Here is a 24700-nt window from a genome sequence, read left to right on the forward strand (position 1 = left end):
CTTTAATGAATTTATCATTCAGTGTGAGTGCGTGTGTGTGTTACCTGTCATGTTGCAATATACGAGTTGAGGTTTGGTTGGTCCACTGCCATCCACATCCACATAATAATGTCCTGATGTTCTTCCTTTGTGTTTATATGCTTCACAGGACTGCTCATATCTTGCTATGGGGTAAAATAGACAATAGGTCAAAATATCTGGAATGTTAAGAAGGATCCTGTAAAATACTCACTTAAATTTGTTTGACTAAATTGAAGAATATATTGCATTTCTACTGTGCCCATTTCACATCAATGTCTCTTTCTACATATTTAATAATGCAAAATAAAAGTCTGAGGAGCTTTCTAATTGTTTCTTCTTTAAATGAGCAAGTGCAACAAATGATAAGCTTGGATCATGAAGGGCACTGAAGTTCAATTAGGTAATACTATAGGTGTGAAAAAAGTAAAAAGGTTTTCAAGTAATGCTGAAATATGATTGTACACTTCTAAATTGAACACCAGTTGCTGTGTGTGAGTGTTTTCTTTTCGTGGAGCAATACAAACCCTGCCCACACTGCGGGGCTTGTATTACTTTTTCATAATGGTCTTTTGCATTATGTCCTCACAATATGTTGAGATATAAAATGTGTATTTACATCTAATATACATATTGCCTTGCTGTAATGCTAATGTTTCCGCATGCCTGCTGATCTTAATGCGTCTTAACAGAAAGTTTTCCATCCCCCGAGGAAGCAGAAAGAAAAATAATGCAGCTCTTATTTGTGTGTGTGTGTGTGTGCGTGTACAGTGAACCCTCGGTTATCGCGGTTAATGGGGACAGAGACCACCCGCGAAAACTGAAAATCCGCGAAGTAGCGGCGCACCTTCAAAAATGCTTAAAAAAAATATACTATATATATATATATATATATATGTATACATATACGGGTAGAGAGAGAGCGAGCCGTATATATATATATATATATATACGGGTAGAGAGAGAGAGAGAGCCGTATATATATATATATATATATATACGGGTAGAGAGAGAGAGAGAGAGTGAAATTCATGTTATAACAAAAAAAAACAAATTATTATTCAAATGTATTATTTTTTTATTCCCCAGCCATTCTTTTTGTATTTATTTAATTACTCCGACTTTTACCTGCTGGTACGCCGTCCGGTGTGCCCTGTGAAATGAAAGGTGGCATTCTTTATTTATTCATTCATAACTGACAGCCTCGCGCTCCGCTCGTGCCCGGGCGGAAGAGGTGCTCCAATTCGGCTTAACTGTGACACACGCCCGCCCTCCTCCCCCGGAGCTTCCATTCGGTTAAACTTAGGGGCCGCTTGGCACCGCCCGTGCCCGGGGAAGGTGCTCCTCTATGGCTTAACTGCCACGCACGCCGGCCGGAGCTCTGGTACGGTCCGAACCGCGCGAAACGTCGCCACCGATCGTGTCCGGGGGAACGTGCTCTTCTTCATCCACTCTCCTCTTCGCCCACGCTCTTCTTCGGCGCACGCCGGCCGTCTAACCGCTCCAGCGCCCCGTCGTGCCGCTCGGCGAAACTACAATGCCCCCGAATATTTTTTAGACCCGCGAAGCACTGAACCCGCGAAAGGTGAACCGTGAAGTAGCGAGGGTTCACTGTATATATATATATATATATACATATATATATTGTAACTTTCAACAAGCAGTGCATTCATAGATATACGGCGCTTACAGCTGTGGCAGGTGGCCCCTCTGTATCCACTGTTGGAACAGTTACAATGGAAGATCCGCCATGACTGAGTACACGTTCCTCCATGTTCACAGTGACTGGGGGAGCACCTGAGAGGAAAACAAGGGAGCAATAAGGCTTAGAAATCTGTCAGAGAACCCCTTATAAGTTTTGAAATAATTTTCTGAATGATACTACTATTATAACTTGTTTTGGTAAAGAAACCAAAAAAAAAAAATGGGAAAAAACAGCAATAAAACCAAAAGTCTGTATTTTTTGTGTCAGGTTCAGCATAGGTTCATATTCTAAAGGTTGAACAGAAAGCTGGCTGTTACTCTGTTGGAACTGTCACTGCATCACCTTGAGGCCACACTCTTAAGACAAGATAATGCAAGATAATCAAGAGTTAGATATTTTCACAATTTTAAGTGCATGAAGTTAGATTAGACAAATAAAATGTCTGGTATTTTAGCGATCAGTTAAGGGTGTACCCCGCCTACTGCCTCGAGCACCCACCGCGACCCTTGTGAGGAGAAGTAGTACAGATAATGGATGGATGGATGGATATATATATATATATATATATAATATATATATATATACTACATTCCAAATATATACATGGTAGGTTAATTAACACTGTTGAATTGGCCCAAGGTGTGACTGTGAGTGTTAATGATTGATCGTCTTTGTGTTCCCTGTGATTGGCTGGCAACCAGTTCAGGGTGTACCCCGCCTACTGCCCGAACACAGCTGGGATAGGCTCCAGCGTGGTGTTTGCATGTTCGCCCCGTGCCTGTGTGGGTATTCTCCGGGTGCTCATGGTAGGTTAATGTGTTTGTGAGTTTTTGGAGCTTTTGAGGAAAAAAAGTAACCCGCCAGTAAGGTGACCAACAGCGGGTGTGTTGGCAGCTAAATGCTATCTTGGTTGGCACTTCAACGGTTGCAAACAATTCATTCCTCTCACAAGATACTCCTAGCCAGGTTAGATTCTCTCAGTTTTTGTTTGTTTTCCTTTTGGGCTGGGGGGTGGCTGGGTTGGGTAACTGCAGAAAGTTAAGTACGAAGCGCTTTAAAAGAATGAAGATAGACAGAAACGGATGGCGATTAACTTTTTGAATCAATTAAATATATATTCACCTTAGAGGTTGCAGACAAAATTCATTACAATGTCAGCCCATCAGGCCAGGATAGACACATTGAAATGCACAAACATTTTTTCATGACTAAATCAGTGAATAAGACCAAACAAATCCACAGCTGCTTCTTTTCCTAACTTTAGTTCATAGAGCAAATGTGCAAGAACCCCGGTAGAATATCAATCGAACATCATACAGTAAATAAATAACACATTAGGGTGTTAACCTGGAAGTTCATGTCTTCAGGGCTCTGAAGCACCTGCCAGATGGTAGTATTGAGAACATGAACAGGTGGTGGCAGGACTGAATGATGTCTCACAATGTTTCACGCCCTGCTGTGAAAGCAAAACCTGTACATGACTGTTAGAGGGGTCAGGTGGAGGCTAATGTTTTTCTGCGTAGCTTTATTAATATAAGATCCATTGTGTTAAATCTCTCATCTAGAAGATTCCTATAATCGTTTTTATTAGTGTAGTTACTACAATACTGGCATCTGATGTAATTTCAATATCAGGTCAAATCAATTGAATTAATTCATTCAGAATCAGAATCAGAAATCCATTTATTGTCATTGTGCTCAAGTGTGCAACGAGATTAGAGAGCTCCCCTCTCCAGTGCAATACAACAATAATTCAGATAAATATATCAATTAGATAAGAGAATAGTTAGTGCAATGGAAAATAATACTGAATAGGATATATAAAAACACATCACGTTGCTGTTCTGCAAGGTAAGTGTGGTCGTGTGTGTTCAATTCATAATGGATACTGAATATTGAGCGGACATCAGATGCCATCTGGAAAACTATAATGTCAAAGAGGACCTAGTTGAGCAAACATCGCCACTGAGAAAAACTATTCACTCATTTCTGCTAGTCATACTCACCCGACTGGATATACTAGCTTAGATAGGCAAATATGAGGTATATGATGCACAAGTTGAATCTGCTCCGTTGTTTTTGTTTTGATCGATAATTTATCGATACCATTTTCTATTGATATCAATCACCCAACTATCGCGATACAAATCTATATCAATTATTCTCACAGCCCTATGTCAGAGTTATGCAGATGACACACAGCTATATCTATCAATGTCCACAAATGATCAATCAACGTATTGTGTCACTGCCTAGAGCAAATTATTAACTAATGAACCAGAATTTCCATCAGCCAAACCAAAACAAAACAGAGGTAATTATTTTCGGCAATAAAGAAAAGAGGATTCCTGTTAGTAAACACCTTGAGTTCCTGTCTTTAGAAACTAAAGTCTGAAATCTTGGGATGCTGATAGACTTAGACCTGACTTCCAGTTCCAAAGGGGGGCTCTCCCACTATTTGAGAAGGACTGGATTAATATGATTGCTAAATATTAACGGGTTCAACTAATAACAAAAGAATCAGAAAAAAAAGAAAAATCCTAATTTTACAATTTTTTTTAAATCTAATAAGGCATATGCAATGTTTGGTTGGTTTTGCAGGGACAGTGCAATCATTGGATTTTGGAACTTTACCTGTCAGTGATGCCACACATATCAATCTGCAAGTGGCTGTAATTCCCGAGCAATCTTTCCTGCATCTTGATGAAGTCCACTGGATTTTTGTACAGCGTTATAAAGCGCATACAACCCTGGAAAGTTGTAACGGGGTTGATACACTTGTGAGTACCACCCAGCGGAGGACAGCCTGAGGAACAGGATGCAAAACAACACAGTTAATGGAATACAGGCATTGCTACCACTATGTATTGTTTAGTGTCTAGTCTGCTCTAATATTGATACGTAATTACCATACAATTCAACTAAATTATGTTAATTAGCGGAGTGCAAAGTGTTAAATGGCTGTACTCAACAATGTAACATGCTTATGTTGATTATATTACTTATGGAGTGTGAGGCTTGCTGGCATATCAAATTGTGAATGTGAACAGCAGACACTTGGAACAAAGGGACTGAAATTTAAAAAATCTTAGATTCAGAGGTTTTGTTTTGAAATATGATCTACAGTATTTTAGCATGTCTTTGGGAAATTTTCATGACTTTAAAACACATTTAAAGGTAAAAAAGGAGTGTATGACAAGCTTTATTGGACATTTGACAAAAGAGGAGCCATCCAGATGTGTGATCATTTTTATACGTAAAAGTAAAAATGCACCACAAAGAAGAAAAAAATATATCGCTGGCATCAGGCGGCATCCTCGTACCCTCATCCTGGTTCAATGATTAACTTTGCATCAAAAAGAGCAATCCATTCTAAACACTAGTAACAATTTGTTAAATAAATAAATAAAATATATTCATGGACTGACCAATAGTATAAATTTGTGAAAAATAGCAAATTTACCAAACTTTGACATTGGAGGCTTCAGTCCGACTGCAGCAAAATATAGGTCGCTCAGGAGCTTAAGTTGCATTCTTTGTGGGAAAATTACGAAAAAATCCAATACTGAAAATGGTAGAGCTTGGACTCACGCTCAAAATAAACGTTCCCTAAATGTGGTTGCGTTACACAATATCATTCGGAAACTCAGATTGTTGTTCAAATGTGTCGTTCAGTTATTCAGAGTGCCCCAAAAAAGAAGTACCAGAGCCCACTGGGTCAGGCAGTACAGACGGAAACAGTTCAAGCACGAGCTGCTGATTGGTTTATAACATAGGCCGCGTTCGGAAATTAATAGAAGGAAAGCACGCTATGCTTTGTCAAACCCATACACTCTCTGAGTGGTTAGGTGGTCAAAGTGAATTTCTGAATATTTCAGAATTTCTTCATCTGTTTCCATTCTTCATGTACTTTCTTTTAGTGGTTGGCAAATACTTTGATGTATTACTTACAATTACTGCATTTTTTTCAGCATGCTAAAGAAGGCGGCCACTGGAGGTAATACATGACTACTTATTCTTCTTATACTTAATTTTTGCCCTTCTGGCCATCGGCGGCACCCAAAGTACATGATGACTTACATAAGAAAGTCCAAAATATTTTGGGTGCCAGTCCAAGCTTTAATTTTAAAATATACAAGTCGCACCTGAGTGTAAATCGCAGGATCACCCAAACTATGAAAACAAGTGTAAAATACAGTGCATAAAGACACCTCAGTGGTTTATTTCAAATTGCTCATAGCTGTGAATGTGTGCAACAATCCAACCTCTTGCTATCTTTTATGCTACGCTCAAACCAAATGTGTGCCATATATAGCAACGTTGGCTGAAGTGAACTTTCTGCAGCGCTTTGGCGGCAATAGCCAACTGCATCGAAAACACACTTAATACATCACACACATTCACGAAACACGCACGCAGCTAAATTACGTTTTTTAAAAAAAAATACACGCACACACAAAGAGTGTGGTAAAATATAAACAATGTGGGACAATTTCATTGCGGTCTGTGGGACCAAGACCAGTGGGACAAACACAGCCTGCTTCCTTTACCAGCTGGGACTGGGAAAAAAAAAGGAGCACACTTTGATTTGAGAGTTAGGCGTAAGGGAGTTGGATTACCCTGAAAGGGGATTGAATTGTTTACAATTGTTGAACTGTTAATCAAGATAGCATTTAGCACCGAACAATGTGCAATTTTTTTTTCTGTCGCAGGAGGTGACTCTTGTCTTTCGTACTGATGTCAATTTTACATAGAAACTCATTTTTGTGCAGAACACAGTCCAGATTCCATTGCGTGCTTAAGCCCGTATACTAATAAGTGGCTAATGGGTCGTGGATATTGATTTTTTTCTCCAGGGTTTTTTCCAGGTTGCAAAGACATTTGCTAAATGTTCACCAGCAGTTTTTCTTGTCACAAGAAAAAAAAAACGTTAAAACTGTTTGCAATCTTGAATGATCCTTGATTAGGCATCAACTTTCGCTACCTTTGCAAACACCTGCAAACTTTCGCCCCTCTGTGGGATACCGCCTTTAGTAGTGTGAGGCCTCCTGCCTCTCCTCGTTGATCACTGCCCCTGTCTGTATTTGTTGTGTAGGATTGGAGAGGCGGCGAGTGGAGCAGTAACCCAGGTGCAAGAACTCTACATCAGCTGCATGCTCAATTAAGCAAGCCCTGAATTGCACCTAGGGCGGCACGGTGGCCCGACTGGTTAGCACGATGGCCTCACAGTGAGAGACAGCAGCGGGCGTGGGTTCGATCCCAGCTCCGGCCTTCCTGTGTGGAGTTTGCATGTTCTCCCTGTGCCTGCGTGGGTATCCTCCGGGTACTCCGTTTTCCTCCCACATTCCAAAAACATGCATGGCAGGTTGATTGGACACTCTAAATTGTCCCTAGGTATGAGTGTGAGCGCAGATGGTTGTTTGTCTCTGTGTGCCCTGTGAGTGGCTGGCAACCAGTTCAGGGTGTACCCCGCCTACTGCCCGAAGATAGCTGGGATAGGCTCCAGCACCCCCCGCGACCCTTGTGAGGAGAAGTGGTACAGATGATGGATGAATTGCACCTTGTCACCAGATGGACTTATGCTTTCAAGTAAACTCCAGTGCCTGTATCCTCGTCCTCGTTTTTTGCCCGCCACAATCTCACACAGACCTCTCACTACCCCACTGGATTAAATTATCCTGGTTGATCCTTGAATTCGCAAAAACATTCTTCACATTAAGCTGGATTTTTTTCCCCGTGTCTGCTCTTGAGTGCTGTTCTTTACATCACAAGTCAAAATAAACAGTTGGTTAAAATCTAAGGATGGGCTTCTTCAGGTTGCTAGTTATGATATTGTTAACATGGCTTAGGTATGAGTTATTGAATCAGATGCAGAAAGTAAGTCTACCACACTGTTCAGTTTCTTATTTCACTTTTATTGTGAAACTAATTCATGTCACTGGTACCAAATAATATAAAAGTATTCTATTGACCACCACACAGTAAACACTGTATGAAGTCTTTCTTGAGACAGATGATAGTCATCAGACGTTCATTGCTATTCAGGCTCTAGGCTCTGCATTACCCAAATTATAGATTGACCATTAGATCCCGTTTGACAGCTCCCTTCTGAAAATGGGAGAGCGAGAGAACTTATTAAATGTGTATTATCACTTTACATTTAAGGTGCTCAAACAGAGTGACGGCAGGGGCGTATTTGGGACTGTGATACATAATTGCGGTTTTTATAGTTCATACAAATGAAATGGATCGTCATACGCATTATGCTTTCATACAATATTCTTACTGACAAAGCATAACATTTTGACTTGAAAAGCTCACATGCAATACCGAACCAAATGTGTTGTCCGTTAATTTTATTCAGTCAAACAATTGCTTGAGAGTGTCCAATACATTAATTTTCCAAATTAGAGATTGAGGGAGCAAGAGAAAAAAAAACAAGTGCCTAGAAAATAGTCCATCACTTTTGAAAATGCAGTCAGGTGGCGTTAGAAAAGTGAAGTAAAAATAAATAAAACAATCACAAATAATAATAATAATAATGATGCAATGCTGAGGAAAATTCTATTTTAATATTCAGGAAAATTGACATTAGGTCATGACATCTATGTCCTAGATTTAGAAACATTTGTACATCGATGAAAATGTACTGTTAGAGAAAATTGTGAACCTATGGAATCATAATTTTATCAAGCCTGACTGTATCCGCTTTTAACCTTTTACGACTGCATGTTTTGGTAGTGTTGACATTTTGCAGGCAGGGAATGATAAATACGTAAAAAATATAAAATAGCTATTATCATGTTTTCTTACCACCAAAGAATACCTGACCATCGGGATGTGGGACGCCCGCAGAGTGAGCAGTGGCTCTTCTATCTTTGTCAACTGTGACATTCAGATGATCTTGTCCACAGCTAAGCTCCACTGAATGCCACTGACCATCATTCAGCCCCGAACCTGACACCAATAAATGTCACCTTTAAATCAGATTGCCCGTTGTGAAACATTGTTTACAAGCAGCCCACATCTAATCAAAAAGAGTTTAAATGAAATTTGTGAGATACAGTCAATAAAATATTGACTTTTGTTCTTTTTTACAGGAATAAAAACTATTTTATACAAAGTTCATTCATCATGAGAAGGGCCAGGTACAGCATGTTAAATGTCATATCTGACAGAATCTAACAGGTCTAATAGCTTGGTTGTCATGGAGATTGCAAATACAAAAGAGGAATTAATGCTGGAAAGATAACATCAATCTTAACACATACTGCTACTGGAGATATACCTCAACCTGCAAGTTGAGTCTGTGCCATGACCATAAATCGTAAATCAATTTATGCAGTACAGGCTGCCAGGATGGCCGAGTGGTCTAAGGCGCCGCGTTCAGGACCCAGTCTCCCCAGGAGGCCTGGGTTCGAATCTCGTATGGCTGCCAGGATGGCCGAGTGGTCTAAGGCGCCGCGTTCAGGACCCAGTCTCCCCAGGAGGCCTGGGTTCGAATCTCGAATTTCCCCATTGTGGGACTAATAAAGGCAATATTATTATGGCTGCCAGGATGGCCGAGTGGTCTAAGGCGCCGCGTTCAGGACCCAGTCTCCCCAGGAGGCCTGGGTTCGAATCTCAAATTTCCCCATTGTGGGACTAATAAAGGGAATATTATATTATATTATATTATTATCAAACACATTTTTTCCATTGGATTCAATTCAAATGCCATGAATCCATTCCAGCTGCCTCCCAAAATGTAATTACATAGTTTAATAAAGGAAAATAGCACTGTCTCACACAAAAACAATATAAAACTTCATAAAACAGAATGCAAATAAGTAAAATGATGTTCGAAACTGCACATTGAGACACAGCAAAAGCTATCTGTGAAAATATGCCTTTGAGGGGCATGGCTTAGTGAGTGACATGAGGCCTCCTGTAGCTGCTCCCGAGTTAGTGTATTTGATTGTTCAGTAATTGTATCGTTCAGGAATTTGCATCCTCTCTTTTTTTATTTAGATCACTCATAACCGAAATTTGAATATACAACCAAAATTCAAATTAAAAAAGGGCATTGTTTAGGCATGGTCTCATGCACTCATACAAACGGAACATGTTAAGATTCATTCACATACTACAGTATATGACCAACCTGTAATGAGGTGGAGCAGCACACCGACTGTGTCATTGATCTGTAGTTGGACTCTGGCATCACTCAGGTACAGCCAGAGAATTTTGTGCTGCTGCAGAAAGTTAAAGGTGAGCAGCAGTCCGTCCACGTTCCATGTCCGGAATTGTAAAGCTATAACGACGAGCCCCGATGACTCCGTTGTGCGTCCGGGCACCTGGAAGAAGCTCTGGGAGTCTCTGAACGTTACAGCCACTGATAGTGGCTCAGCACAAGAAAAAGTCACATTGCCCTGAGAAGAAGAGGAAAGTAGCCAGTGAGAACACACTGTGACAAAGCAACAAATATGACGTTTTGGTGAGTGCATTCGTCAGCAGTTTTCTGAGGAACACCTTTTACTGTCATGCAACAGCCTCTGTGTTTTTTTTTTTGTTTGTCTTTTTAATAATTCATACTTTAAATACAACAATAAGCTGAAAAGCTCTCAACTACATTTTTGGCATTATCTTGTTTCAGATTTTATTGTTTTTATTTATATTATACATTGATTGTACAAATAATAAAGGTAGAAATCAAATTGAGTTGACCGGAATAAAATAAATTTTACTTGACATTCAAATTTCTTCCAATGGATCCTCCAAAGTTGAACATAATCCATAACTTAATTTGTATTTTTCTATGAAACCAATCTATTTTTTACATTATACATTTCATACAACATTCTCTTGAGAACAAGTGCTCAGTGATATGGAACCATAAAAATTGCACCTGTACATAAATTCAGAGTAAACAAGTCAATAACTGTTTGAGGGGGCCACTGTTAAGACGTTGTAGCATATAAAATGTGAGAAGATGCTAACTTACCATGACAGTGACCTGAGAGTCGTTTTGTTTTGCCATGTCTATCAGGTTGAGATCATTGTAATGCAGGTTTTCCACACAGCCATTGAAGTTCTTCTTAAAGGGGTTTGTCTTAAGTCCAGGGCTTTGGACAGCTCCTACACTCAACTACACAGAATAACAAATGCATATACCGTTACCCCAGGTAACTTCAAATTGCAAGGGCAGTATTAAAGCTCATTTAATTGGTAGAATTTGTGACTTAGCTTGGAGAATGGAAGATGCAAGCTCTTCCTTGCCATATTCAACAGAAAAAAAAGTACCCGTCTAATCCATTCCTATTTTAGAGCATATTTTCTTCAAGGTCAAAGGTCAATCCAAGCTAATTTTAGCTTTTGAGCACACAGAGTCAGAGGACTGTTTGCCTTGTCAAAAAAGTATGCTTACTGTGTTGCATAGTTTTTCTCACCCAGTGAATGTCCCAGCCATTGAACTCAGCTGGTAGGATAACCTGCTGTGTATTCTTATCCACAGTGAGGTTGAGATGGGGGCCAATTCGCTCAAGCTTTACACGGTGCCAGTGTTGGTCATCAAGCAGACTACCAATTGCTGTAAGGACTTGAACATCAGAGGATGAACTGAAACCTGCAACATGGAAGACAAGGGGCAGTGTATGTCAAAGTTGAAGATATTTTTGACAGCATGGAAATTAGGATGCCTCGAAAATGCAGAGATGGGTATTTCATAACAGTAATATTTATGAATTATGAAAACTCTGCCGTTCGCCTTGTGTTATACATGCTTTTTTTTCTTGGGGGGGGGGGGCGCCTGACTGTTGAAATGCAAGGACAGAAGCGTTATAAATGGCCGCAGGAAGGATGGAAATGCAGGATGATTAATTTATGAATAAGGATGGGGGTACAATGACGGAAGGGTGCCCAGGTTGTGGAGGGAGAACGTTGGACGGATGGCCAAAATAGGGTAAAGTGGCCACATCTGCTAAAATGCGTAGAAACTGCATGGGGGTTGGACTGCTATTATCCAAGGGTGTCATGCAAAACTTCAAGGTGCTTCACGAGACCACAATGCTGCGAGCATGCAAGCATGGACGAGCATGTAATTCATTAATCTTTGGCGTTTTGGTCACCGGCAGTCCAAAGACAGCCAAATTTACACCGGGTGTTTCTCCACCCAAAATACCACACAGTCAGAATCAAGGGGTTATGTATTTGAGACTATAAAGAAAATGCATCAATTATATCCATCCTGGACTATAAAATGCTGTGAGCATACAGCATAAGAAGAGATGGACTCACCATCCCAGGGACGGAACAGTCTGTCCCGGACGGACGCCCATTACGGGGACGGAAGACGAGAATTTTTTTTTTATAAAAAGGACGGACTAAACAAGGACAGAAGTGGGTTTTGCAATTGTCCCAAACCAGGTCAAGTACTGCTGGTGTAGAATTCAATCATTTGCACTTAAGGCCAAATGAAATCTTGCAATGTTGTAGTGTGTAATAGACCTTTAACTGAGAGATCAACAGAGAGCGAGCGAGTGAACGACAGTGAGCGATCGAGACTTGAAATTGGCAAAAATAGGGAAGCCATATGTGCGGCTGTGTGAAGAAGCCAAAAGATTGAGTAAAGGAATGAAGTGCAAAAATACAGCCTTCTCAACAGTGCGAGTCCGGTCTGAGCTCATCTGTGAATTTGCCTCATGTGACAGCAATAGATTGAGAAAGGTTCCGGTATGCTGCGGCAAAAAAGCATGTGTTTAGAATATAGATAATACCCCATTTAACAATGTGGAGAGTCGCGGTTATGAATCCAAAGCGGCTAATGCCAGGGTCATACCATTGGAAACATGAACATTTAAACGTGTGTATTCTTCATCGTTTAGTTCAGTTCCCAACCAGTGTACTGTGAGCGATCATTAGGCGTGCTGAGGGATATTATACAGTGTTACTTATTTGGACAATAAATATTTATTTACTACTATTTACTATTTAACATATTTTTGTTAATTTGGCCACGCCAACGATGTATAATGAGGGTTTAGTGAGCTACTGTGGACAAAAGATACTTTTGTAAAAAAAAAACATCCAAAAGGAGTAATCGTTTGCCTCTCAAATTTGTTCAGCAACACTCATCAGCAATTCTCTGTGAAGCACTTGGGCAGGGAACACTCACCGGCTCGGTGTGTGTTTGCTCCTGTGTTTTTCAGCATCTCTTGACAGCCAAGAATTGATCTGAACTGGCAAGCAGTGAAGTACATTACAGCGAACTGACATTTTGATGAATGCAAAGCAAGGAAGAAATTAGAGTTTTGAAGAGAGGGCATAAATCTTAATGAGCAAGTCATTTTACTCCAACTCCTTGGCATATTGAGACATGTTATTGCATGATAGTGTTAGTCCATGTTTTACAAATACTCATTCATTGTCTTCCTATGCGTGGATGCAATAATATTTGGCCAGTGCACAAACAAATTGCTGTGTCTCTCTGTTGTAATGGACTTTTGTTAAAATGTCTGGGTTACTTTGATTTCAACGGTAATTTTTTTTCATCCACCATCAGGTTTTTCTCACAATTTGGCATGCAATTGTGTCTAAGAGTGCCTGAAGATCTGTCATGTTCAGTGACTAACATTTGTTTTTTTTCCTGTCCCTGGGCCTGGTGGATGGGCGGAGCCTCCAGTGCACTCCTGCTGGTCATTCCAATCAGCGGGGTATATAGGTGCTGGAGAAGTGGAAGTTAGTCGCCGGAATATTGTTGCTGCTAGCTTGGGTTTGGTTATTAATCGTGCGCTGCTGTCATTCGCCACATTACTAATTCCCATGTGAGTAATTCCCGGTTTTAGTACTTCCTGTCTTCGTTGCTTTTGTTTGTCCTACCTTGTGTAGTTAGGACTTATTTTTTGTTGTATTGTTTCTAGTCACCTGTCTTTCTCCCACTTGGGCTGCGTTCCCTGCGCTTCCGTTACATTAATTTCCGTTAGCTTTTTGTCTTTTATGCCGGTGTCTAACTTCCACTGCGCTCCGCCCATCCACTTAAGTTAGTCTAGTTCCCGCATCAGTCTTTTGCTGAATTGTTATTGTTTTTGATTAGTTTGCATTTATTTCTTGTTTGCGTTCTTGTGCTCCTTTGTTTGAATAAAATTCAGTATTTGCTCTTTATTTTTTTGGCACTGCTTTGGGGTTCAAAATTCTGTGCACACGATCGTGACACAATCATACAGAAATTGAGAAGTCTCTTCGAAGTTTGCTGCTTGCAGTATAATAAATGTCTATATGCTCAATTTTTTTTCTCTCCTTTCAATGTTGAACTGAGAATCGACAGTGTCTCTGGATGGATGCATCAACCTATTGAGCTCAATTACACTGTCTGCCAACTGTAAAGCCATGGGAGGGTGGAGAGACAGATGCAGTATGCAATTGAAAGGGCCTGCACACAAAGAGCTTCATCTTAGAGCAATGAGCCAGCTTTGGTAATTTTGACGGCGTGGAAAAGTTTTCAAGCAAACAAGGTTAATGTTAATGTTTGAAAATGTGTTCAAAGTTGGAAGTTTACTGCAAACTCATTAGGGTTAAGGAGGTGCTGGCCAGGGGCATGCACAGGGTGTGGCCAATGAGATGGCCTCGGGCATTATTCTCCATTTTGGGTGTGGATGGGGGTTGATTCACAGCACAACCCACCACCCAATGATCCCCCACTGACAACAGAAATGTAGTTGTAGCATGTACATTGTCAAGCACTAATATAGAGTAATGCGTATGTTGAAGGGGCATCATGCTGCGATGTGGGGTGAATAAACTTCAGTCAAGACTTGTCCACATCCCCACATCGACATAACTATTTTGGGTCATCTTTGCTGCCAATAGTAGAGGAATGCACGCGTTGATGAGTCATCGGTTTTCTATCGGGGGGAATAATCTTCGAAAATGTTCTCTCGTCCCACCGTTGACAAAACATTTTTCGAGGATGTCAAACCCAGCCGTTTTTTCCCAGTCATTTACTGAGCGTCGCACGCCACTGCCGCTCGGGCCAGTCTCAGCTAACTTTAAACCACGGGCGGGCCATACGCACACCCCAAGATTCTTGTGCCCCACAATTTGAGACACAGATTTAAAACAATAATCTTTACTATCCGCTCCATGAGCCATCACCTTAGCCTGGTGGAGGGGTTTTTGGTGTACTAATGATCCTACAAGCTAAGTTGTCTGTGGCTTAATACTTAATACTGCCATGCTACGAGCTTAGTTATCTGGGGATGAATGCTTCTGCCATTTTCACTCATGGGAAATAGACCAAGTATGGCTCAAAAGAACCCTATGATGCACCAAACAACAGTTATGCAAAACAACCGTTTTGGAGGCTTTGTTGGAATCGGTGCTCGAGCGCACCCCTCCTGGGGACTTGATCCTTCTGCTGGGGGACGTCAATGCTCATGTGGGCAATGACAGGACGTGTGTATATATATATATATCCATCCATCCATCATCTGTACCGCTTCTCCTCACTAGGGTCGCGGGGGGTGCTGGAGCCTATCCCAGCTATCTTTGGGCAGTAGGCGGGGGACACCCTGAACTGGTTGCCAGCCAATCGCAGGGCACACAGAGACAAACAACCATCTGCGCTCACACTCATACCTAGGGACAATTCCGAGTGTTCAATCGGCCTGCCATGCATGTTTTTGGAATGTGGGAGGAAACCGGAGTACCCAGAGGAAACCCACGCAAGCACGGGGAGAACATGCAAACTCCACACAGGATGGCCGGAGCCGGGATCGAACCCACGACCGATGCTGTTGTTGTTGTTGTTGGGCTAGCGCCTGGGCGGGACCTCAGAGCAAGGATTGTCCAGCTAGCGCAATCACCTTCTGCGTCTCAGTGGAGAGGACGTTGTAAGGAGGAGGTGCATCGCCGAAAATCTTCTGCCGGAGGGGGATGAGTCGGGGGCACCGCAGGAGCCAGTGCTGAACTGTCTGCGGCTCCCCTCCACATAGTGGACATGTGGGGTCGGCTGTAGGGCAAAGGAGGTGCTCGTAAGCCCGGAGCTTGGGGTGGTGGCCCGCACGGAGCCGAGCAATGAGGACGGCGTCCTGCCTTGATTGAGCAGCGGAGCTGTCTGCGCGCCAAGAGAACCCTTCATAGGCGGCTGCGGTCCGCTCGTGCTTAGGGGGGTCGTCACGGATGCGGCGTTTGATAGTTGTCGCGGCTGCGCGAAACGATACAGGACGGAAGGCTTCGGAGTGGTTGGAGGCGGCCTCTTTGGCTCGGGTGTCGGCGAGTTCGTTGCCGGGCAGACCGCAGTGGCCCGGGATCCAAAGAAGAGAGGTCTTGCCAGGGCGCGCATTCAGCAGTTGCCGGATGTGGGCGGCGTCTGCGGCGCGGCTCGAGATGGCCTGCAAAAGGGATTGACTGTCGGAGCAGATTGTCACCTTCGTGTGGGCGTTTGAGTGAACGAGCCACTCGAGGGCCATCGTCATAGCTTCCCTCTCTTCTTCGTAGGACGACGTGAACTCGGCGCCCCTTCGCATAAGCACCGTCGTTGGTTGGACGTCAGCTGGGTCCCCAGAGGCGACAATCATTGCTGCCCCTCCATTCGAGACGCCTTCCGTAGCAGAGCCATCCGTGTAAATGGTCAGCTCCGGCTCGGTGGCACGAATGGCCGCAGTGGCCAAGTTGCGCAGGACAGATGGAGCGTCTTGTTTTGTGGTCATCCCGTCCAGAGTCCGGAGTCGTTCAACCATGGGCATTCCACTGGGACTTGGAGGGAGGCTCTTGCCGACAGCCCAGCTGGGAGCGTCGTGGAAAGTTTATTGGCCTCAAGTCGCCAACTGGAGCGATGTAGCCGATGCCTTACGTTCGCAGTCAGGATCTGGGACCTCGGGTGTGTGGACGGCAGTCGCGCGGCTTTCTCGTAGGCGATGGCCGTGAGTTAGTGCGAGTGCGTCTTATAGCTGCTTACACCAGCTTCGAGCTGAAGGGCTTCAATCGGTGATGAGCGGAGTTGTCCTGTCACTAGGCGCAGCGCTGAGTTCTGCGCTCGTTCCATGTCGGCTCGGCGAGTGTCGGAGAGGAAGGGTTGCCACGCAGGAGCCGCGTAGTCCATCACACTGCGTTGGAGGGCGGTGAAGACGGAGCGCAGGCTGTCTTTTCGCCAGCCAAATTTCGACCCACTCAGACAGGCCAGTATGCGGTTGCGGGAGAGGACTTTGGATGTCACCGCTTTCACATGGGGGCCAAAGCTGAGCGTTCGGTCCAGGGTTACACCGAGGAACTTCGGGGTGGGGTTGTGGCTGAGGGGTGAGCCGTTGAGGGAGATCGTGGGAGACCAGGAGGCCTCGTGGGAGTTTGTTGAGAAGAAGGCCACCTCGCTCTTGGTGGCGTTTGTCCGACTCCATTCCCCCACCGCGTTCACCGCCGTCTGTAGAGCGGCTTCCGCCTCCTCCTTAGTGTTCTTCTGCGATAGCAACGACACGTCGTCTGCGTATAGTGCGAGGTCGACGCCTTCCGGGATGACAGACCGGAGGCTGTTGATGTAGACCAGGAAGAGGAGGGGGGCGAGGACGGAGCCCTGGGGTAAACCCTGCCGGAAGAGCAAGGATTTCCCGCGTTCCCCGTTGATCTGCACCCTAGCTCGCCGGTTCGTGAGGAGGCTCCAGACCCAACGGACCATCCGCCCCGGTACTCCGAGTTCCAGAGCGGACAGTAGAAGGTCCTCGCGCCATACCCTGTCGTAGGCCTTGCTGTAGTCCAACAGGGCCATGACTCCCCGTTGCGGGCGGGCTTGTTGGAACCCGTCGCTGATCCTCTGTGTGAGATAGAGTAGCTGGTCCTCACAGCTGCGGAGCTTCCTGAAGCCGGCTTGCTCCTTGCAGAGCCACTCCCTGGATTCCGCCAGGAAGTAGAGGCGGTTATGGACCATGCGCTCCATTGTCTTCACAACGCAGGACGTGAGGCTGATCGGGCGATAAGAGGAGAGTTCGCTCACAGGTTTGCCGGCTTTACGAAGTGGCAGGATGGTCGCTTGTCTCCAAATTTGTGGGCATACACCGGATCTGAAGGAAGAGTTGAAAATCTCCAAAAGCTCCGTCCTAGCCTCCTCGTGATGGGTAGACGGCTTACTGTGGCATAGTGACGCGCGAAGACGTTGGCCTTGTCCACGTTTGTGGCGAAGAGTCGGCCGCCGATCTGCAACGCTTCGTTCTGTGCACGGCTGTCAGGGGTCCCACTCAGAGACCGGATCACCCGCCATGTCCTGCTGGTGTCTGGGTTGTGTTCCAGGTCAGCCAACAGGGCTGCCCACTTAGTGTCTTTGGCGTCGCGAACAAGGCTGTTGACTTCTTGGCAGGCAGCGATCCACTCCTCCCTGTTGACGCCGATGTCGCGGCGGAGACGGTTGCGCCGTTTGATCGCCTCTTTCACCTCTGGGGTCATCCAGGACTTCGTTGTGCGCCTCTGTGTGGATTTCCCCACCACAGTGTTACCTGCATCGATCAGCGCCTTGTTGAAGCGAAGAAGACGGTGGTGTAGCGAGGGGATTTTGTGACCGCGGAAGCCGCTGATGGTGGTCTCCACCTGGTCGGTGAAGGCGGCCCAGTCGACGTCACAGGAGTTCCATCGGGGGCGGTGAATGGGCGGGCAGGTGGGTTTTACTTCAAGCTCCACTTCCATCAGGATGGGTATGTGGTCTGAGCCCAGGTCCTCCGTGACAAGCCATGTCATGTCGTCAGTTGTGGGTTAGCGAGGGACAGGTCCGGGGAGCTCAGGCCCCCGGTGTTCCGGTTGACCCGGGTAGTGGCGCCGTTGTTGAGGACGCTCAGGTGTGATGACACGAGCCATTCCTCGATCGCCTCTCCCCGTCGGTCGCTCGGTTGTGTCAGGTCCCAGAGGGGCGAGTGCGCGTTCAGGTCACCGGCCACGATGGTGTCACCCGACGCCGAGATCCAGGAGAAGTCCAAGTTGTCGGCGTCGTCGTCGGCGGACTCACGGCGTGGTGGGGCATACAGGTTGTGTAGTGTCAGCCATCGGCGTCGGGAGACGCGAACATTGACTGAAGAAGACTCCAGGAGGCCGTAGCAGGCATGGCCCAGGACTTCAAAGGGTAGGTCCTCTTTGATCAACGTGAGTAGGCCGCCCCCTCGCTGGCAACTTGAGGTCTCAGCTTTGTTTCCTGCAGCAGACAGATGTCCGCTTTGAGGTCCCGGAGGCGGCCCTCCAGTTCACTAGACTTGGTGCTCAGGCCGTCGGCGTTCCATTGAAGGACACGCAAAGCCGGTCTGAGCGGGGCGTCGCTGGTGATGTGGGTCGTCTTGGGCTTGGTCGCCGGCGGCAGCGGGCCCGGGAGATTGGGCGCTGCACAGCATCGCGGGCAGGACCAGAGCTGAGTGAGCCGGAGTGCTGCGGCTGCGTCACGAGTGGCGCCGGAGCACTTCGACTGGAGGTGGAATTTCGTCTCACAACTGCGGCAGGTCAGCGGATTTGCGACGGTGATTGCTTTGTGGCAGGCACCGCAGCGCACGCTCTCCACTGGGCCTGATGGTGGATTCACTGTTAGTGTTGTTATTGGTCGGCCGGCTATCGTCTCGGTCCAGCTCCGGTGATCGGGGCAAGACCAGGAGGATGTGGGTGCTGGGCCACGGCATCGGTTCCCCCTGTGGCAGAGCGTCTCGCATTCAGGCTGTTGACATTCGAGGGCGAGGATACCCCGGTGAATCGTCTGCTTGCAGCCACAGCAAATCCGCCCTGACGTTGGAGGTGATGGCGGGGCCGGGCCACCGTGAGCCACGCACTGCCAGGAGCTGTCGCGCCGCAGCCTCTCGCGAGTGAGGCCGCTGCATTTCAGCTGATGGTGGCAGAGGGCGGGGCAATTGGGGGCCCGGCACCGCAGGGGAGATGATTTCCGGATCGGACGGCCGCAGGAGTAGCAGGAGTCCGGGCCCGGGTTCGTCTCAATGTCTCTGGCCAGGATGAGGAGAAGGGAGGCCAAAGCCGGAGAGTCGACCTCCCATCTCAAAAAGGTGGCAGAAGATAGTGGCGGCGCACTCTCCCTGACCGGTCCTTCGGGCCGAGTCGTGGGGTGATGTGGGTGCCGGCAGGATACATTCGTCGTCGACGGGGGGCCGCCGACTCGTCCGGGAGACCACGTAGAGGTTGTATCCTTGCTCCCGGGCCGATGCTGTCTCTCACTGTGAGGCCATCGTGCTAACCAGTAGGCCATATATATATATATATATATATATATATATTTTGTCCTGCCTCTGCTAGGCAGATGATCTACCCTTAGTCAGACTTCCTGTTTATAGTCTGTTACTCTCTCTAACTTTACTTATTTGGTTCTGTAAAGTATGCTGACGCCTTTAAGAGCAACGTAGTCAGTCACATGGTTAAAAATCCCGGAAGTAGTGCCGTCGTGCGAACGTTGCCTCGTTTCTTTCCGCCAGTTCTGTGGGTCATTCCAAACAACTTCATACATCTTGAGCAGCCGTGGCATCGTCGGTATGTCTTCTTCTTTTCCTTCAAGTTTAGCAGTTTCATTATATCTCACTTTAGTAGTGAAATGTGCGTGTTATAAGACGTGAGTCGATCTGCTTAAAGTGCGCAATTGGCGTCATACTGTCTAGCAGTTAGGTTGCTTGCTTGCAGTTCATTTGTTGTTTAACAGCGCCCTCTAGTGGCCATTGTGTATCATGATTTCTGCCGTGTAAAATATAACGGTGTGTCAAGTTCAAGGATGTTTATTGTTTACAATAAATATACACTAATTTGAAACGCAGAAATTTAGACTGTTAAAATCAGTTTATTTTCACATTTGATAACAAATGCTATAATTCTCTTTTAATTAAGTTCTCCATTTGTTTCATATTGCTGATTACACAATGTATTTTGTGATTGTCAGTTTCACCCTTTCAATTGTCAATAAACCTGGAGTCGACTGGTCAAGCTGGTGTCCAGAGTCTTGATGAGCGGAAGGTGTTGAGCTTACTGCCTTCGTGTTCAGGGAACTTAAGGAAGGCAGGACAGTGAAACGACGACCTCACCGCTGAAGATAGTATCAGTTTTACGTTGGACACAGAAAATAGACCACAAAGAAGAGTCAATAAAAAGCAAATCCCATGGCCCATGTTCATCCATAGCATATACTGGGAGTGCCGCAGTCCGAGCACGTGCCAAAGCTGAGGCAGCGAAAGCACACCTTGCTTTCGCTGAAGAGGAAATCGTCCTTAAAATGGAAAAGGCGCAATTGGAGGCAAAAATGGAGAAGCTGTCGTTGGAGAAAGAAGCAGCTGCTGCTGTTGCCGAAGCAGAGACTCTAGAAGCTGCTGTGGAAGAGAGTGAGCAAGCCAGCAGAATGCTCCAATTTGGAGAAAGTCCCCTTAACCCTGTAGAACGGACCAAACAATAAGTTGTGGAACAATCAAGACAACATTCAATCACATTACTACAAGAACATGTTCAGTATGAACCGGGTGAGCTAGACGCAGAGTCCCTGTTCTCTTTAGATACGACTGGACAGCTATACAGAGATCCAACAATGGCACAACATCTACACTCTCAGGACAAGAGCAATGAACGATGTATGGAGTCATTGCCATGAAACTCTATTCAAGCTCAAGGTCTCAAAACAGAGAACACTCCAGCCGGTGCTAGACTCCTCACCCATATATCACCAAGCAGAGTAGCAGCTCAGCAGTCCCAACGCACTCCAGGCATGCATTCGACGCCCAATCGTGTACATAGCTATCACAACGTTTACCAAGCGGCCAGCAACAAAGTTCCTCCACAACCCATCGTGCCCAGCCATCGACCACAAAACGCCAATCTCGACCAATCAGGCATAAACGAGTTTGTCAGATTCTTCACCCGGCGTGAGGTGGTTATCACAGGTATGACCCAATTTACGACCAGCCGGAGAGCTACAGAGCTTGGCAGCGGTCCTTTCAAAACGCAGTGGCGGGACTCGACCTAACATTCAGCGAGGAAATAGATCTACTGGTAAAGTGGCTTGGGAAAGATTCAGCAGAGCATGCGAAACGTATTAGGGCCGTTCATATTAATCTTCCCCAACAGGGACTGCAAATGATCTGGGACAGACTGGATGCATGCTATGGAGCTCCTGAAATGGTGGAAGAGGCTCTCTTCCAACGTATCACCAACTTCCCAAAAATCACCAACAAAGATTATATGAAACTTCACGAGTTCAGTGACCTACTGATGGAGCTGCAAGCTGCAAAGGCGGACGGAATCCTCCCTGGCCTTCACTACCTTGACAAGGCGAGAGGAATAAATCCAAAAGCTGCCCTATAATCTGCAAGAGAAGTGGCTGTCGATTGGATCCAACTACAAGCAACGCTATCAAGTTTCGTTCCCTCCCTTTTGCACCTTTGATTACTTCATATTTCACCAAGCTAAAATCAGGAATGATCCCAGCTTCAACTTTGTTAGTCAAGTGGACACCTCGAAAGCTGTCAAGTCTTTCGAAACAAATAAACAAAGAGAAATCTCAGTTCACAAGACAGACGTATCTACTACTGAAAACAGAACTGGAGATGAGAACCCTGATCGCCAGTGCCCCATCCACAAAAAGCCCCACCTACTACGTAAATTACCGCGAGAAACCCATCAAGGAAAGGAAAGCATTCCTCAAAGAGAACCAGATTTGCTATAAATGTTGCACGCCAACAAAACATATGGCGAAAGACTGCAAGTACACAGCCACATGCGCCGAATGTGGGAGTGAGAAACATAATTCTGCACTTCACCCTGGACCAGCACCGCAGACAGAGGAGCCACTGCCCTCTATACAGCATGGCGGGGAGCCAGCTTCTACAGTGTCTTCCGAGGTCACAAGTAGCTGCACTCATGTCTGTGGTCGAGATCAAAGTGCCCGGTCATGCTCAAAAATCTGTCTCGTCAAGATCTACCCTGTCAACTGTCGTGAGAAATCAATGAAAGTCTATGCAATCCTCGACGAACACAGTAACAGATCCTTGGCCCGTTCAGAGTTCTTTGACACTTTCAACATACAAGGGCCCTGCTCTCCGTACTCCCTCCGCACCTGTTCTGGGGTGACAGAGACCATGGGGAGAAGAGCTTCAGGCTACCAAATCGAATCTATGGATAGTAAAGTCAATCTACCGCTACCGTGTCTTGTGGAATGCAACGAGATTCCCAACAACAGATCTGAGATCCCAACACCCAATGCTGCGTCCAACCAACCCCACCTCAAATCAATCGCTCATCTCATCCCAACACTCGACCAGAGTGCACCTATTATGCTTCTTCTCGGGCGAGACATTATTAAGGCCCACAAGGTCCGCAAGCAGATAAACGGCCCTGGATATGCTCCTTACGCCCAAAAACTCGACTTGGGATGGGTGATTGTCGGAAATGTTTGCTTGGGAGGTGTTCACAAACCTGAGACAGTAAATGCCCTCTATACAAGGACACTAGAACAGAAACACCCCTCCATCTTTGAACCCTGCCCAAACATCTTCCAGGTGAAAGAGCGATACAGTAAGCTCCAGGGTTTCAATCATCCTAAACTACAGTCAATAGAGAAACTTACCTGCAGTAGAGAAAACGAGCAGTTGGGCTCCACTGTGTTTCAACAAACAAAGGACGATAACAAGGTGGCCCCATCTATTGATGATATTTCGTTCCTGAAAATTATGGAAAAGAACCTAAGGAAAGATAAAGACAACAGCTGGGTAGCTCCGCTGCCATTCAAGTCACCAAGGCGTCGTCTTCCCGACAACAAAGTCCAAGCTTCAAACAGACTCTCATCGCTAATATGGAGTCTCAACAGAAAGCCAGTGATGAAGGAGCATTTCTTCACCTTCATGCAAAGAGTGTTCCAAAATAAACACGCAGAAGCTGCACCTCCTCTGAAGGAAGGAGAAGAGCGCTGGTACTTGCCGACCTTCGGTGTGTACCATCCAAAGAAATCGCAAAGCATCCGTGTGGTGTTTGACTCAAGCGCCCAGCATGGAGGAGTCTCATTAAACAACGTGATGTTGACCGGACCAGACCTCAACAATAGCCTGCTCGGGGTCCACCTCAGGTTCCGGAAGGAAGCCGTAGCAGTGACGGTGGATATCGAACAAATGTTCCACTGCTTTCTCGTCAGAGAAGAAGACCGCAACTTCCTTCGGTTCAGAGACAATGACCCATCCCAGGACATCATTGAGTACCGCATGAGGGTACATGTATTTGGGAACAGTCCCTCTCCTGCAGTGGCCATCTACTGTCTTCGGCAGAGTGCAGAAAAAGGCGACGCAGATGTCAAACAATTCGTTAACCGGGACTTCTACGTAGACGACGGCTTAAAGTCATTCCCTACAGTGAAAGCAGCAGTGGACCTGCTCAAGAGAGCGCAAGACACTCTCTCAAAATCAAACTTGCGACTACATAAAATCACCTCAAACAAAAAGAGAATTGATGGAGGCCTTCACATCCCGAGACCACGCGACCGACTTCAAAGACCTAGATCTCGGTTCTGATGATCTTCCCATGCAGAGAAGTCTGGGCCTCAACTGGGATCTGATGTCTGCCACCTTCACCTTTAAATTAAGTGATGAAGAAAAACCTTTTACACGCAGAGGCGTCCTGTTGACTGTGAATAGCATCTATGATCCTCTTGGTTTCATTGCCCCAGTCACCATTCGGGGCAAAGACATACTTAGAGAGCTGACAGACAACCACAGTGACTGGGACTCTCCCTTCCCACATGAGATGAAAGAGATGTGGATCACATGGCGATCCTCTTTAGACAACCTTGTCAGTCTCCAGATACCTCGGACTTATGCAGGAACATCCCTCTCAGAAATGTCATACAGAGAGTTATGCATCTTTTGTGATGCCTCAACTATGGCAATTGGTGCTGTAGCCTATCTCAGGCCAACAGATGCAGAAGGCATAATCCATGTGGGTTTCGTCATGGGAAAGGCAAAGCTGGCTCCTCTCCCTGAACACACAGTGCCGGGGCTTGAGCTCTGTGCAGCCGTCCTT

General features: G+C 45.7%; 1 protein-coding gene across 4 annotated transcripts in view; it reads right to left on the reverse strand.

Moving 5' to 3' along the window:
* LOC148324034 (contactin-associated protein-like 4) overlaps nt 1-24700 on the reverse strand; it is a 118643-nt gene that overhangs the window by 47048 nt on the left and 46895 nt on the right. For 3 of the 4 annotated variants that reach the window (XM_088312557.1, XM_088312555.1, XM_088312554.1), the window contains 7 exons: nt 11152-11327; nt 10707-10850; nt 9867-10134; nt 8537-8680; nt 4358-4529; nt 1709-1815; nt 45-164 (listed from right to left, as the gene is read on the reverse strand). In XM_088312557.1, coding sequence (XP_088168683.1) covers nt 45-164; nt 1709-1815; nt 4358-4529; nt 8537-8680; nt 9867-10134; nt 10707-10850; nt 11152-11327 — 1131 coding nt within the window. The remainder of the gene's footprint in view (nt 1-44; nt 165-1708; nt 1816-4357; nt 4530-8536; nt 8681-9866; nt 10135-10706; nt 10851-11151; nt 11328-24700) is intronic. The other variant, XM_088312556.1, reaches the window with a different exon arrangement.

Source organism: Idiotropiscis lumnitzeri, chromosome 13 (genome assembly GCF_059441095.1).
Source record: "Idiotropiscis lumnitzeri isolate Australia: NSW breed Sydney's pygmy pipehorse chromosome 13, RoL_Ilum_1.0, whole genome shotgun sequence".
Lineage (NCBI taxonomy): Eukaryota > Metazoa > Chordata > Actinopteri > Syngnathiformes > Syngnathidae > Idiotropiscis > Idiotropiscis lumnitzeri.